General features: G+C 37.0%; 1 protein-coding gene and 1 pseudogene across 2 annotated transcripts in view; one reads left to right on the top strand and one right to left on the bottom strand.

The window, feature by feature from the left end:
* TSG101 (tumor susceptibility 101) overlaps window positions 1–6,555 on the top strand; it is a 68,490-nt gene extending 61,935 nt beyond the window's left edge. The window contains exon 10 of the mRNA XM_082845351.1: window positions 6,510–6,555. Coding sequence (XP_082701477.1) covers window positions 6,510–6,542 — 33 coding nt within the window. The 3' untranslated portion in view covers window positions 6,543–6,555. The remainder of the gene's footprint in view (window positions 1–6,509) is intronic.
* The window catches only part of LOC309965691 (L-lactate dehydrogenase C chain-like), a 41,428-nt pseudogene that overhangs the window by 592 nt on the left and 24,936 nt on the right, over window positions 1–15,900 (bottom strand). The window contains exon 4 of the transcript in view: window positions 591–763. The product of the transcript in view is annotated as an L-lactate dehydrogenase C chain-like (transcript). The remainder of the gene's footprint in view (window positions 1–590; window positions 764–15,900) is intronic.

Genomic DNA, 15,900 nt, shown 5'->3' with positions numbered 1-15,900 from the left:
AGCCCACAATTCTATCGTCTTGGCAGAGATTCTCCAAACAAGAAAGTGACAGTTTTGAAATTTTCAACTATAAATTATTAAGTTTTAACTTTTATCACTTCAAGTCCTTTTCCATAGCCAGGGGTTTGTATTAGATCGATTTCAAGGGTTCTTAGCCAGAAGAAAGTAAGATAAAAAGGACTGCTATCATATTAGCACCCCTCCTCCTCTTCCCTTTAATTTTCTCCAGTTAATAGGAAGAATTCATGTTACTTGAATTACAATACTGACCTTTCTGAACTAGAGTATCCCAAGTTAAATGTAAACTACATCTTGTTACTTAGTGCTGTGTTAAGAAAGCCTTATAATCTTAATTGTACATATATGTAGGATTGTAGTAACATTCTCATTTTTTTCAAACTTGTATTTCTGGTAAGTTATTTTATTATAAAAATAATGTGCTAAAAATTACAACACTACTAAAAGGACCTAAAGTAGAATAAAAGTCCTTTCACCCAGGAGGTATTTTACTTTATGATTAAATATATGATCAATACAGTCTAAATATATTTCAGAGAGTGTGCACAGCTCAGTGGTACTTTTAGGCTTACCACTTGAGTCTCTGTGCTCTAAAAGGAAAAACCATGACAGCTTTCAGAGTGGAAACCAAGCCTCTGCCCAGTCAAGAAATGGAAAGGGGCAGTGGCCAGATTACAGCCACTCCCAATAACCACAGTTTTGGGGAAATGCTCTTAACTTCCATGCTACAAAGTTAAGATACCCACTGAGAAGAAAAAATTCAAGACAGAAAAAGTTCTCACTTTAAATGATAAACTTTTTTACATTTATCTAAATTAAAACTAAGTCTGATGTTTCGCTGGGGGGGAACAAAAACAGTTCTCTATCCAACTCCAGTTATACCATTGTTTCAACAATATCTACTCAATAGAAATAAATTATGAAAACCTTTTGTTGCTACTTTGTATAGACGTTTGTGCAGAAACACACACATTCATTCATGCCATTTAAAAAAATTTAAGAAACACAAATCAATATCCCTTATCAAGTCTTTGAAATAATTTTTCTCAGAGAATAATCCATTTAGAGCAAAAAGCTTAGTTAAGAGGGAAACAGAGAAACAAGTATACATGGAATATAACTGTCAGACAAAACATAATCAGGCCTTAGTCCCACTAGGCAAGGGAAAAAAATTTGGCATAGTCTGATGTTTTGGGTATGTGAACTATTTTAAACATTATTTTATCAGAATTTTTTTTTTGAATTTAAAAAGTGGTAACTATTAGCCAGAAAGTTAGTGCAGATACAATAATGGCAAACAAAAGAGAATTTCAAAAATAAAAAAGCATTACTAAGGATACACAGAGATACTACATAATATATGAAACAATCCAACAATACATAATAATCATGAACTTAGATGCAACTCATTGAAGTGGCCTCAAAATATATTGGAAAAAAATCGGTAAACGCTAGGTGGATTTGAGTAACTACCTTTATCAGAAACTGACAGATCAGTAATAATTAAAAATTTGTAATTTAGTAAAACTAAACCAAATCAATAAGTGTGAATGGATATAGAAAGATCATCCAATTAAGTCCATTTCCCACCCCCCAAATACATAAAGGAACATTTACAAAAACTGTATTAACTAGGTCACAAAGGAAGCCTTAACAGATTTCAAAGAGTGGATGTTAACCTGCATTTCTCTGATCTCAATTCAGCTATGTTAGAATCAACCACCATATAACAAATTTTAAAATGTTTCAAAGCTAAAAGCATACTCTTGCTGAGTTAAAGAGAAAATAAAACTAGGAATTACAAAATATTTATACCTGAATGACAATAAAAGTGCCACAAAAGAAAAAGTGGTACTTACTGTTAAGTTTATATTCTTAAATGCATTTTTTAAAAAAACAAGAAAGATCAAGGATAAAAGTTACTAACCATAAAGTAAAAGGAAGTTTTAAAAAATAAGCAGAAAGTAGTAAGATTAAAAACATCAGTATCAATAAATTAGAAAATAATTCTTGGGGAGAGGAGGACTAATAAGAAGAACATCTAGCAAAACGAGGGCACAATGTCCCCAACAAATAATATTAGGAAACAGGAGAGGTAAGCACAAATACAGTAAAGGTTTAAAAAGTCATAAAATATGAAACACATGCCAGTATAAAACTTGGATGAAATGGACAGCTAGAAAAATTCCTAAAATGACTTAAGAAGAAATGGAAAATCTGAATAAACAAATTACATTAATGAACTTTTAACAAAAATCTAGCCCCTCACCCTTTCAACTGTTTTACAAACAAGTTATATCAAAATTTCAAGGAACAGTTTGTTCTTATGCAACCTATTTTATTAGAGAACAGAAAAAATTTTTTGGTGGGGATATAGTAAAACCTTGATACCGAAACTGAGCAAAGACCAGATAAAAAATAGTAAACTCATATTATTTATTTACACAGATACACAAGTACTAAATAAAATATTAGCAAATATACTTAAGTGGGGTTTTTGAAAAATACTTCCTGACCAAGGAAGTTTTACCCCAGAAATGCAAAGATGGTTCAATATCAGAACATATATTAATATATTACATCATGTGAGATTTAAAGAAAAAGATCATTTGAATTGTACAAAAACCTGATGAAGTTCCAAATCCATTAGGGTTTAATAAAAGTAAAACTCAACAATCTAAGAAGAAAAGGAAACTTAACCTAAAAAGATATCTATCAAAAATCCAAAACAAACCACAAATAATGAAGAAAAATTAGAAGTATTTTCATTACAGTCAGGAACAAGACAAGGATATACCCACTATCACTGTTTCTATTTAACATCTTACTGGAGATCCTCCTAGCCAATGCAATAGGACAGGAAAAGGTAAAGGTCTTAAGTATAGAAAAAAGGCCTTATTTGGAGATGGTAGGTCTAATGGAAAATGTCTGGTAATTTGTAAACTATAGAAACTAAAGATCAGAAAGAAAACAAGAAATAACAGAGACTTGTGGGAGACCATTAAACATACCAACATGCGTTATAGTAGTACCAGAAGGAGAGGAGAGAAAGGAGCAAACACATGCAAAGAAATAATGGGTGAAACTTCCCAAATATGAAAAACATTAATCTGCACATTCAAGAAGTTTAAGGAACTCCAGGTAGGATATACTGAAAGGGATTCTTACTTAGACACACCATAGTTGAACTGTCAAAAGCCACAGAGAAAATATTGGAAATATGAGAAAACAGACTCACTGCATACCAGAGAAAGAAAATAAGTTAACAGCTAACTTCTAATCTGAAGCAATGGAGGCCAGAAGACAGTTGAATGACATTCAAAGTGCTGGAAGAGAAACTCAACCAAGAATACTATATGTAGCAAATCTATATTTCAAAAATGAAGGCAGAATAAAGACATTCCCAAATAAATAAAGATTGAGAGAATTCACTGCTAGCAGCCGACCTGCCTTACAACAGATATTGAAGAAGTTTCTTCAGGCTGAAAGGAAGTGATACCAGGCAGCAATTCATACCAACATGAAGAAAGGAGCACTGGTAATTTATTTATAAAAATGTTTGTGTGTGTGTGTGTGTATACATACATACACACACATACACCTACCTCTTATTTAAAACACAACTGCATAAAACTATATAAAATTTATTGTTGGGCCTACAAGATATACAGATAGAAGGTATTTGACAATAACAACCAGAAGAGGAAGGGAAAGATACTAGAGTAGAGCAAGGAAGTGACAGCAGACAGTAACTGAAATCTCGACAAAGAAATGAATACCAAAAATGAAAAATAAAGTTAATATTAAAAAGTTCATATATTTTTGTCTTAGCTTCTACAAAAGACTTAAGATTATATAAAGCAACAATTATAACACTGTATTGTTGAATTTTTAATACATATAGACATATACAACAATAATAGCACAAAAGTGGGTGAGGGATTGATGCTACAATGGAGCAAAGTTTCTATATTTTATTGGAATTAAGTGTGCAAAAATGTGAAGTACATCCAGGTACCTTAAGCTGATATTGTAACCCCAAGAGCAACCACTAAAAAAAAAAAAAACCCTCAAAAAACATAATTTAAAATTAATTAAATAATTAAAATGGTACTTTAGAAAATGCAAAAAAAGTCAGTAAAGGAGAAACCAAGGAACAAAAGAAGACACAGACAAACAGCAAAATGACAGGCATAAATCCAAACATATCACAGTAACAGTTAATGTGAATAAACAGTCCATTCAAAAGGCAGAGATTTTCACACTGCATAAAATGAGGTCTAACTATATTGCTCTCTAGAAGAGACACACTTTTTTTTTTTATAGTACTATCTGTATTTTGGGGTCATTATCCTATTTTAGTTTTTTTTTAAATTGAAGTATAGTTGATTTACAATATTGTGTTAGTTTCAGGTGTACAGAAAGTAATTCAGTTGTATATATGTATTTTTTCAAATTGTGTTCCATCATAGGTTATTATAAGATATTGAATATAGTTCCCTGCACTATACTGTAAATCCTTGTTGCTTATCTACTTTATGTATAGTAGTTTGTATCTGTTAATCCCATATCCTTATTTATCCCTCCCTACCTCCCTCTCCCCTTTGGTAACCATAAGTTTGTTTTCTATGTCTGTGAGTCTATTTCTGTTTTGTAAATAAGTTCATTTATGTCATTTCTTTTAGATTCCATATAGGAGTGATATCATATAATATTTGTCTTTCTCTGTCTGACTTACTTCATGTAGTATGATATTCTTCTAGGTCCATCCATGTTGCTGCAAATGGCAATATTTCATTTTTAGGGCTGAGTAATATTCCATTGTATATATGTGCCATATCTTCTTAAACCATTCACTCAGTATGATAATCTCTGGGTCCATCCATGTTGGCATTATTTCACTCTTTATTTCATACACACACACACACACAACCACATCATCTTTATCCATTCATCTTCAGTGGACATTAGGTTGTTTCCATGTCTTGGCTATTGTAAATAGTGCTGCTATGAACATAGGGGTGCATGCATCTTTTCAAATTATAGTTTTCTCTGGATATATGCCCAGGAGTGGGATTGCTGGATCATATGGCAATTCTATTTTTAGTTTTTTGAGGAACCTCCATTCTGTTTTCCATAATGGCTGCACCAACTGACATCCCCATCAACAATGTAGGAGGGTTCCCTTCCCTCCACACCCTTTCAACATTTATAGACTTTTTAATAACAGCCATTCTGGCCTGTGTGAGGTGATATCTCATTGTCATTTTGATTTGCATTTCTCTGATGATTAGTGATGTTGAGCATCTTTTCATGTGCCTATTGGCCATCTGTATGTCTTCTTTGGAGAAATGTCTATTTAGGCCTTCTGCCCAATTTTTGATTGGGTTGTTTGTTTTTTTGTTATTGAGTTGTATAAGCTGTTTCTATAGTTTGGAAATTAAGCCCTTGTCAGTCATATCATTTGCAAATATTTCCATCCAGTCCATAGGTTGTCTTTTTGTTGATGGTTTCCTTTGCTGTACAAAAGATTGTAAGTTTGATTAGGTCCCATTTATTTATTTTCACTTTTATCTCTATTGCCTTGGTAGACTGACCTAAGAAAACATTGGTACGATTTATGTCAGAGAATGCTTTGCCTATGTTCTCTTCTAGGAGTTTTATGGTGTCATGTCTTATAGTCTTTAAGCCACTTGAGCTTATTTTTGTGTGTGGTGTAAGGCTGTGTTCTAACTTCACTGATTTCCATGCAGCTGTCAACCTTTCCCAACACCACTTGCTAAAGAGACTGTCTTTTCCTCACTGTATAATCTTCCCTCTTTTGTCATAGATTAATTGACCATGGGTGTGTGCGTTTATTTCTGGGCTCTATTCTGCTCCATTGATTCATATGTCTGGTTTTGGGCCAATACCACACTGTTTTGATTACTGTAGCTTTGCAGTACTGTCTGAAGTCTGGGAAGGTTATGCCTCCTGCTTTGTTCTTTTTCCTCAGGATTGCTTTGGCAATTCTGGGTCTTTTATGGTTCCATATAAATTTTAGGATTATTTGTTCTAGTTCTATGAAAAATGTCATGGATAATCTGACAGGGATCACATTATATCTGTAGCTTGCTTTGGGTAGTATGGCTATTTAAACAATATTAATTCTTCCAATCCAAAAGCATGGGATAGCTTTCCATTTCTTTGAATCATTTTTGATTTCCTCTATCAAATGTTTTATGGTTTTCAGCATATAAGTCTTTCACTTCCTTGGTTTATTCCTAGGTTGTTTTTTTTTTAATGTAATTTTAAACAGGATTTTTTAAACTTCCTCTGATATTTGATTGTTAGTGTAGAGAATGTAACTGATTTCTGCATATTAACTTGTATCCTGCTACCTTGCTGAATTCATTTGTTAGTTCTAATAGTTTTTGTGTGGTCTTTATTATTCTCTACATAGAGTATCATGTCATCTGCAAATAGTGACAGTTTTACCTGTTCCCTTCCAGCCTGCATACCTTTTACTTCTTTTTCTTGTCTAATTGCTGTGGCTGGGACTTCAATACTACGTTGAATAGAAGAGCTGAGAGTGGGTTTCCCTGGTGGCTCAGTGGTGAAGAATCCGCCTGCCAATGCAGGGGACACGGGTTCGAGCCCTGGCCTGGGAAGATCCCACATGCTGCAGAGCAACTAAGCCCGTGAGCCACAGCTACTGAGCCCACGAGCCACAGCTACTGAGCCCATGTGCCACAACTACTGAAGCCTGTGCGCCTAGAGCCCATGCTCTGCAACAAGAGAAGCCACCGCAATGAGAAGCCCACGCACCGCAACGAAGAGTAGTCCCCACTCGCCGCAACTAGAGAAAGCCCGCACGCAGCAACAAAGACCCAACGTAGCCATAAATAAATAAATAAATAAATTTTTAAAAATACAGTAATTTGGCTGAATATCACAACCTAGATTTCTGAGTTCCAGATTCATAATCAGCTACCAGCTACCTGTTTGATATCTCCTGAGTATCTTTTCAGATATCTCAAATTTAACATGTCCCAATTGGAAATCTTGGTTTTTCTCCCCCTAAACTCAACACTCCCTCCTACTTCCTTCACTGACTCCCACCTCCTTGAGAGCATCACAATCCAGGTAAATGGAACTACCATCCAATCAATCGCTCAAGGTAAAAATCCAGAAGTCATTTTTTACTCTTCCCTGTCCCTCACTATACAAAATCTGTCAGTGGTCCTGCATGTTTTATTTCCAAAGTATATCTTAAATTTGTCCACTTTGTGCATGCACCAGTGAGGAGTCTAGTACAATCTTGGAGGGTTAGTCAATAAAGTACTGTGCTTTCACTTCAGCACCCTCAGCAATCCGGAAAACAGCTCAGATATAGAAGTCTTTAGTTTGTAAAACTTGGACTTACACACTACGATTCAGCAAATTATCTTTTCATATACGCTAGTATTTAAAGAAATCTTCATTATGGTACACACACTGATTATGCAAAATACATGTTAAATTAACAAAACAGGAAACTATTCTGGCTATATCGGTAGTTTAGAGTTTAATGCCCATTATTTTTCTCTACCAAGTTACTAAACCCACCCCCCCACTCAAAAAAAATTATTATTCACTGAACAGCCAAAATAAAGGTGACCTGGATTGGAAACAATAATCACTTTGCAGTGGAGACTGTGTTAGATAATACTGGAAATCATTAATTTAAACACGAACACATTTCTCTGGATTAAATCAAGGTATGTTTCTCTTTATGTGGCCTGCACCTGCTGTGATAATCACTATGTTGAGTTTGCAGTGACAAAGTAATCTGGGGAAAGATTTGAATAGAAAACATTATGGGAGAAAACATCTAAAATTTAAGTACACATTTCCTGTCCAGCTCAATCACCACACTTCTTACTAAAGAGTCAGCTCCCTCAGATCTTCTACAATGCCCAGGGCACTCTTAATTTTAGGAAATTAGTACTAAATTTTCCTTGTATATTTGTTTTAACAACCTCCTAACATACATACCTCTTGCACTTTATAGAATAAAAGGTCAAAATGTACATTGTTCTGTGAATGAGAATGTTTACTTAGAGATAGATGTGGTATGAAAAGACCCTTGAACAGGGAGATATTGGTTCATTCATTTGTTCATACAATTACCTCCTGGGTGCCAAGTAAATAAAGTACAGTAGTTAAGAGCTTAGGCTTTTGAGTCAAAACAAAGGGATCAAATCTTTACTCCATCACTTTTATTTAACCTTGATGTGCAGATGCATCATCTATGAAACATCATAGAATTGTGCTGAGGTTATTAAATAAAATAAAGTGCTTTAGCTCAGTGGCTGGCACAAAATGGGCAATCAATTAATGATTACTGTCATGATAATTACTATTACTGCTGCTCACAGGAACTCAGTCTGGTGCTGTAGGAAGCCCTGTAAACAAATTAAGTACAACCTAATGAAATCTGAACATGTTATGAGACTGCAGGGTAGGGAGCAACCAACTTTATAACAATTGGGGAAGTTATGATATAAAGATATGATTTTCTTAGATATTTATTAATGTACTATTAGAATATTTATGGTATTTAGCTATGACAGTAACCTTTGCTGGAAAAAAATATTTAGGATTTTCATGAAAGGGCTGCCATGTTGCAGATCCACTGTCTCACCCATCAATTTGCCTTCATCAGCATCCACAAAGGCAAGTTCATCACTCAAGCCCTAAAAAGACATTAGTCAAGTGGGAGAGGGGGCTTCTGGATTAACTGGAGAATGAAAGAAAATTCTTACACTGGCAATCTATATCTACCTTATGAATTATCAGGCTCAGGGAAGACATACTGAATCTGTTCAACATGTCATCATGATATAAAAGTCCAAACTAGAAGAGATACAAGCTAGAAGGAGGAAAGCTTCAGCTCACAATTAGGAAAACAAACAGAGAAGCCATTTAATAAACAGAACAGTCTCTGAAGGTAGTGAACATCTCTTCAATTTAAGTTGAGGCTGCACAATGATAAAGGGATTCTGTAGAAGGAATTTCTCACCGGACTACGAGCTCCTAGAGAAGAGGAAGTCATTCATTTTCACTCATCTGGTGCTTAGCATTAACCTGGCACATAGAAGCTCAATAAAAGTTTTTTCAATAAATAGGTTAAAATATAGGGCCCTTTCCAACTCTAAAATTTTACAGTTCTTTTATCAAGCAATGTTACATGCAAAAAGGAATCAGTACTATATATTTCTAGCATGCTACTTCATATGTAATAAAGGAGGAAAATTATATATTGTATTTGCAAAAGAAACTCTAGAAGATACATAAGAAACTGACAAATGGTTTCCTAAAGTGGAATTTAGGGGAAAGGTTGGATGGAAACAGGATGAAAGTGTGACTTCTCTATGTGTATCTTTTTTTTTTTAAACATCTTTATTGGAGTATAACTGCTTTTCAATGGTGTGTTAGTTTCTGCTTTATAATAACGTGAATCAGCTATACATACTATGTATATCTTTTTATATTACTTTTATTTTTTAACCTTGTGAATGTATCACCTTTTGAAAAATAATGTAAATAACTACATATTATATTTATTATATATTATTAAATATATAATATTATTAAAATCTTCACTGAAAAAAACCAATGGCTTTGAGCTAGTACTTAGAAATAAATGATCAAGTATCCATAATTTAAGTACATGTCCAACTTATATTGTTGGATCTTTTTACTTTATTCTAATTAATGGAAATTTAAAGTACTTGGCTGATTTGATTATAATTTATTAGCCTAGAAGTCTAAACTGTATCACAAGGAAAACGTTGTTGCCTAATGAGATGCCAATGCTTTCTGGATACTCTAAATTATTTACAGAGATTATAGTAGCATGGAGCAGAATTCCACTATTGATAAAATTACCTTTGAAAGATAGTTTTTAAAATGTTCTGTGTAGAATGAGCACACCTAGCATTCAGATCTTGGGTTATAATATCATACTCCAATAAAAGGAATCAGGGCTCCTTGGGAAAAAAAAAAAGGTTGATTTACAACTGAAGCAGAAAATATATGACATGAAGAAGCTGCAAGATCTTATATGCCAGCAGCTACAGAAGTGCTCAAACTAAACAAAAACCCTATGTTGATGGGGGTATGTCAAAGGGACACAGTAGTCGACTGAATGAGCTCCCAACGGCCAAAGCTGGAACGACTTGAGAAACAAAATAAAGATGCGCTTAATTATAACCCAAAATACAAAATAAAGTTCATGAGCCCATACTGATATTAGTAAATGACTGAATGACTGAATAAAAAGGAGAGAAAAGACAAATCTCCCATGCAGAAGAAACCCAAATAACTTAGGAGGACACTCTACTCCCAAGGAGAGGGAACATAACTCCCCACTCCCTAAGTGTGGGCTGTACAGAGACTTCCTTGCAAGGAGCACAGCATGGAAAGACGGAAAAAAGAGTAACTTTACAGTAGAGAAACCTAACAGTACCTCAGCAAGTGACTGAGGTCAACATCAACTGTAATAAATCATGTTGATAGTATGTACTCTGGAAATGATGTGATGAAAATGCTACCTAACCTCTGTGTCTTCCTCCCCAAAATCCATTATTTCAGTCTCACTATGAGAAAAACACCAGACAAATTCCAACAGAGGAGCATTCTACAGAATATCTGACCAGTACTCCTCAAAACTGCCAAAGTCATCAAAAACAAGGAAAGCCTCAGGAATTCCCTGGCGGCCCAGTGGTTAGCATTCAGTGCTTTCACTGCCAGGGCCTGGGTTCAACCCCTGGTCTTGGAACTATGACCCTGCAAGCCGCGTGGCTGGGGAAACAAAAATACACAAGGAAAGCCTAAAAAAGAAATTGTCATGGTCTAGAGGAGTCTAAGGAGACATGAATGGCTAAATGTAATGTGGTATCCTGGAAGGGATACTAAAACAGAAAAAGAACATTAGGTAAAAACTAAAGTATGGACTTTAGTTAATGACAATGTATTATGTATATATTATCTATATACACCTATCTATTCAGGTAACTTGAGACAGTCTGTGGCTTTTTTCTCCTCTATAAAATAGATCTAATAATTACTTTTCAGGGCTGTTAGATAATGTATACAAAGCATACTGTTATTATCATTATAATCAATGTTGTAAACAAATGTGTTGGTTTTCATGTATGTGTATTCTTCTTAGCAATGAGGACACTGCTGACAAAGGCATTATATAGCTGGTAGGACAAAATGAGTCATGAGGAACTCATGATTGCTTGAAGCAGCAGGTGACAGTACCTGATGCTCTCGGTGCCTTATGTCATTTAGACGTGAAATCCAGGCCTCATCCTTTAAATCCAATAAATCATGCCAGGATTAAAGGCTACAGAAAGGTAGCTTGAAGAAATCTTATAGATATTCCATTAATAAAAGCAAATCATAGCTAAAAGAGTTTATTATGATTTACCAAAACGTTGTGTGTTCAGATCAGGGTAATATTCTTAGAAAAGGGTCAGATCTTTTTAGTCCTGTGTCTCTCCATTAAAAGTGGAAGCTAACTTTATTAGCTACATCAATACTAAGAAAACTAAACACTAAAACTAACCTAACATGAATAAAGAAGGAAGGGAAATAAAAATAGAGACCAGGAAATGGGAGAGAGATTTTTAAAGGAAAAGGATTATTGTATTTGTTACTAGTAGGACACCTACCACAACTGACAAGTTGCACACTCGTTTTCTGCCACCTATTTCTCCAGTTGTTTTACTTGTGAGCAGAGTTTCCTAGTCAAGCAAAGGGGGACCTCATAGTATCACCACATGAGTGAAAGTGAAATGTCAAGATGCTTTCACATAGAGACGCTTCTAACACATAGGATACCATCATAAGAACTAGAAAAAGCAGCCCCCTCTGGGTGGAACAATTAGAAAAGAGCACCTGTTCCTCTGGGTTAAGCCAGCAGGAGCTGGATAGGCCCCCACTCACCTCTTGAACTAGACACAACCTGCACAATGGTATGTGGTGGCCTTGCCTGCAACTAAGGAAAACTTGGTTAACCCAATGGCACAGAGCACATAACTTACTTTTTCTGGGGGGTGGGGGAAAAGGTAGATTTTTAATAACTGCTTTTATCACCAGGATAAGTCATGCAGTTACAAAGTAGTGAGAAATTTCTGAAAGGATATTATTGTTAAAAAGACTCATTCTTACATAAATAATATCTAGTACTTCATTGGGACAGTACTGTTCAAAAGGTCCTGACCAAACAACTCCCAAACAAAACACAACCTTAGGTTGTTTCCAGCCCACTGGGAATGAAGCCGTGCGCGGAAGATGAGGCCTGTAAAAGACGACACAAAGTCAGGGCGAGTCAGAGCCTTTGGTAATGCTCAGAGCCGCCAGCCAGACGCCAAAGACAGAGCTCAAGTGGTTTCTCCTGAGACGCTCTACTTGAATTACTGTTCAATTAGTCAACACAACACATCTTCAAAAGAGAACAATTAACATGATAAGGAGATGACTGCATTCTTTGGGCTGTATGTCGTAATTGTGGTTAGTAAATTCTGACAGTCTTAACAAAAACAGTCTCCATCATTTGCAGGTATGAAATTCTCTACCAGGCTTTTTATTTTTGCTGGATGACAAAATGCGATTGACAAGCTATAAATGATACTGTTTTATGTTATAAAAATACTAACTTTTTTCATTTATTATATTTACAGGCATTCACTGCTTGAGTCAAGGTTAGGCTTAAGTGATTAAAGGCAATTTTATTACAGCAGCATGTATTTATTTTACCCTAAAAGAATAAAATGCATAAAAAAGTTTGTGTGTAACCTATCAAAAATTGAGCTATTTTGCTGATGTAGGATACCAGTAACTCACTTGAGGACCATGCTACCTTCTGAAAATGCCATATACCTGCTTCTTACATGTGTCAAAGCACTTGATACTTGTCCAGAGCTGAAGCGGCAAGCTACCGACTGCTCTTGGACAACAGGTGCTTCCCTGGGGCTACAGCTGACCGTGCTGGGAAGCAGCCATGGAGCAAAGCAGCACACGCAGATGAAAAAACCTTTTTATTTGAAGGCAAAATGCCCAAATGGCTGTCTGGCATGGCTAATTTCTACCATCACGAATTCGCTTATATATGATCCCCTAACCTTAATTTTTTTCTTAAGGGGCTGATTTGGATTAACTTGTTGAGAATGGCGTATAACTTACTTTTAATAAGATGCACAGGCCATAGCAACTGATGCACTTCCTTACTGGGATGAATGGCCTCTTCTGAAGCGAAAATCTTAGAAGTCACGCTTGACGGTCGCCATCTTGAGGAAAAACGGCAAAGCCGCAAAGCCACTTCCGATTGATCTGGAATTGGTCTGTAGTGAGAGGGGGCATATAGAGAACTGCTGGGCCCCGGCGGGTAAGGAAGCGCTGCAGACACACAGGGAACGACAATGACCAGCAAAGCAGCTGGATAATTTCTGGCCAGCAGCCCAGCATCCAGGAGGCAAACCAAGGGGAGGAGGAGGAAGGTGGGTACAGTGAAGAGGGGTTGAGAGGGAGTGAAGGAAGGAGAAGGGTCTCCCTCCACCAAAAATGAGACCTACCACCGGTAAAGTGATTTCAGCCTTTGCCCTGAAGCCTCTGCTCTTCCTTCCCTCCGCCCCCCGCGCCCCTATTCTTCTCCTCCCCCAGCTCTTAGCTCCAGGACCGAGCCCAGGGTCCACGAGCCCACAGTCCCCAGGCTCTGGGCCTAGGACGTCCAGGCGCGCGGTACTCCTGGCCACCCTCACACGGGTGAAGGACCAGCCGCCCCGCAGGGGGATGCATGCCGCCTGCAGGGGACCCAGAGTCAACGCCAAGCAAAAAGCATACACTCCGGCGGCTCCCACTCTCCCGCTAGCCCGCAGCACTCCCGCGGCCCAGCTCATGGCCGCCCGAGGAAGAGGAAGAAAATGGAGGAAAGCGCAGGGAAAGCTGGTTGAAGCTCAGAGGAGGAAAACCTTTGGCTACTGAGGCTGCGTAAGGCGGCGCCCAGCCCGTGCGGACCTCGCGGGGGCCAAGCGCGCCAGGTGCAGGCGCGAGGCCAGGAGGCGAGCCCTGAGGCACTGCGCCTGCACCTGTTGCAGGTTGAGGTTGCTGTGGCTGGCGGGTTTCTGCCTGGCTGGCAGGCACACTGAACTAGAGGGACTCTGCTCTCAAACGGAGTGTTCCTTGCCCAGAGAGGCAAGGAACACCAGGGAGCCCAGGTAAATTTATTTCTAACGAAATCTTGTCTAGATGTATCGGATAAGGGCTTTTTGACTCTTGATTGGGAATTTTTCACCAGGGCCGTGGGAGAAAGGGATCTCAGGGCTACTGTTTACCACCCCAATACGAGCTGAAGTAGAAAAAGCATTTAATCTAAACCCTCTATGCAAAGGAGATTTTTAAATAAGATACAAAACCCTAAGAATTTGATCAGGGCAGTGCTAATTGGTAACCATATATACAATTGATAACCATTTCTACAACTCATTATTTATGAAGTCGTTAAATGTAGAATCTAATAAAATCCCCCTCTCATCCGTTAATTGGGGATGAACCAAGGTTTCCACTTCTCTTCTCCCACCACATTCTACCCAAACTGTTTTCTTACTCATTTGTGGATCATAAAACATAATACACATCTGACAAATTCTTTTACAAAATGTACAGCACTGTTTCTCAGCCTTTTTTCATTATCTTTCCCTCAAGAGCTTCTTCAGACATTAACCTTAATCGTTCAGCTCCCTCACCTGCCCCCACAGCATGAGATTAAATATTATGAAGTGAGACTTTTGTCTGGTAGGGTTGAGCTTTGGAGAGCCAAACCCTTGTAATATCAAAGGTTTTTTTCACCACCACCCCCCCCCCCCCCCGCCAAGAACCAGTTTTCACCCCCTTGGGGCAATATTGCTCCAGCTGAGAACACATGATGTACAGCAGTTTTATTTCCTAGAATATTCCCTGTAGAAAGTATATTTTGAAGCTTTTTGATCTCTGCAAGGATCTCCTAAAATGAAGCTTAATTTGGTGTAAGAGAGGAGCTTAAAACGAGGCAAAAATCCACAGAAGACCCCCCTCCCCCCATCCTAACTAAACTCTCATGACCATATTTTGTACATTCAAGGGAAAAGTTGAAAAAAAAGTAAAGACAACAAAATAATGGGAAACTAATTATGTTCAGTAATAGATGACTGAAATGAAAGCTATTAAATAGCAAGAATAACAGAGAGTGAACCGTAACTCTCTGACCAAATGGGTTTGCCTCCACTACAGCCATGTAGGCCCTCAGGGTCTGCATATATGCCTTCTAATTTTTCCCACTGGTCCTGTCCTAGTCTAATTTGTAAATTACCTTGGTCCTGATTTTTTAGTTTTTGTTTCACTGTGTATTTCCTATAGCTGCCTTAAATTCTTTGTGGAAGCAAGGAAATATATATTTTTGTATGAAGCACATGCACTCCTACCTTGGACACCAAGAGGGAGCTACCAATTGACTGTTACCAAGCATCCATCAATAACCAGCTAGATGAGGTACCCTAAGTACTCACTGTGAAATACTTGAGGGCAGAAATCATGTCATACTGAACTCATAACCATAACACAGCAAGCATAGTAGTAGTTTGCTAAAAGAATAACCTAGAGGATGGTCTAAACTCCCTGTGTGGTATTTCAACAGAGGGACCAAATCAACTATTTGAGTTTATATTAATTGGTATAATACTTGCAGGGTTGAAGATATTTAAGTTTTTTATACCATGAAGTTATATTTCTATTTTCCTTCTGATGTACATTGTCTTAAAAATAAGTACTTAGTAAAAATTATATATAAACACATAAACAATATAAAGTGAATAT

This window comes from Leucopleurus acutus, assembly GCF_964270905.1.
Source record: "Leucopleurus acutus genome assembly, chromosome: 8".
Lineage (NCBI taxonomy): Eukaryota > Metazoa > Chordata > Mammalia > Artiodactyla > Delphinidae > Leucopleurus > Leucopleurus acutus.
This window is presented reverse-complemented; position numbering and strand designations above follow the sequence as displayed.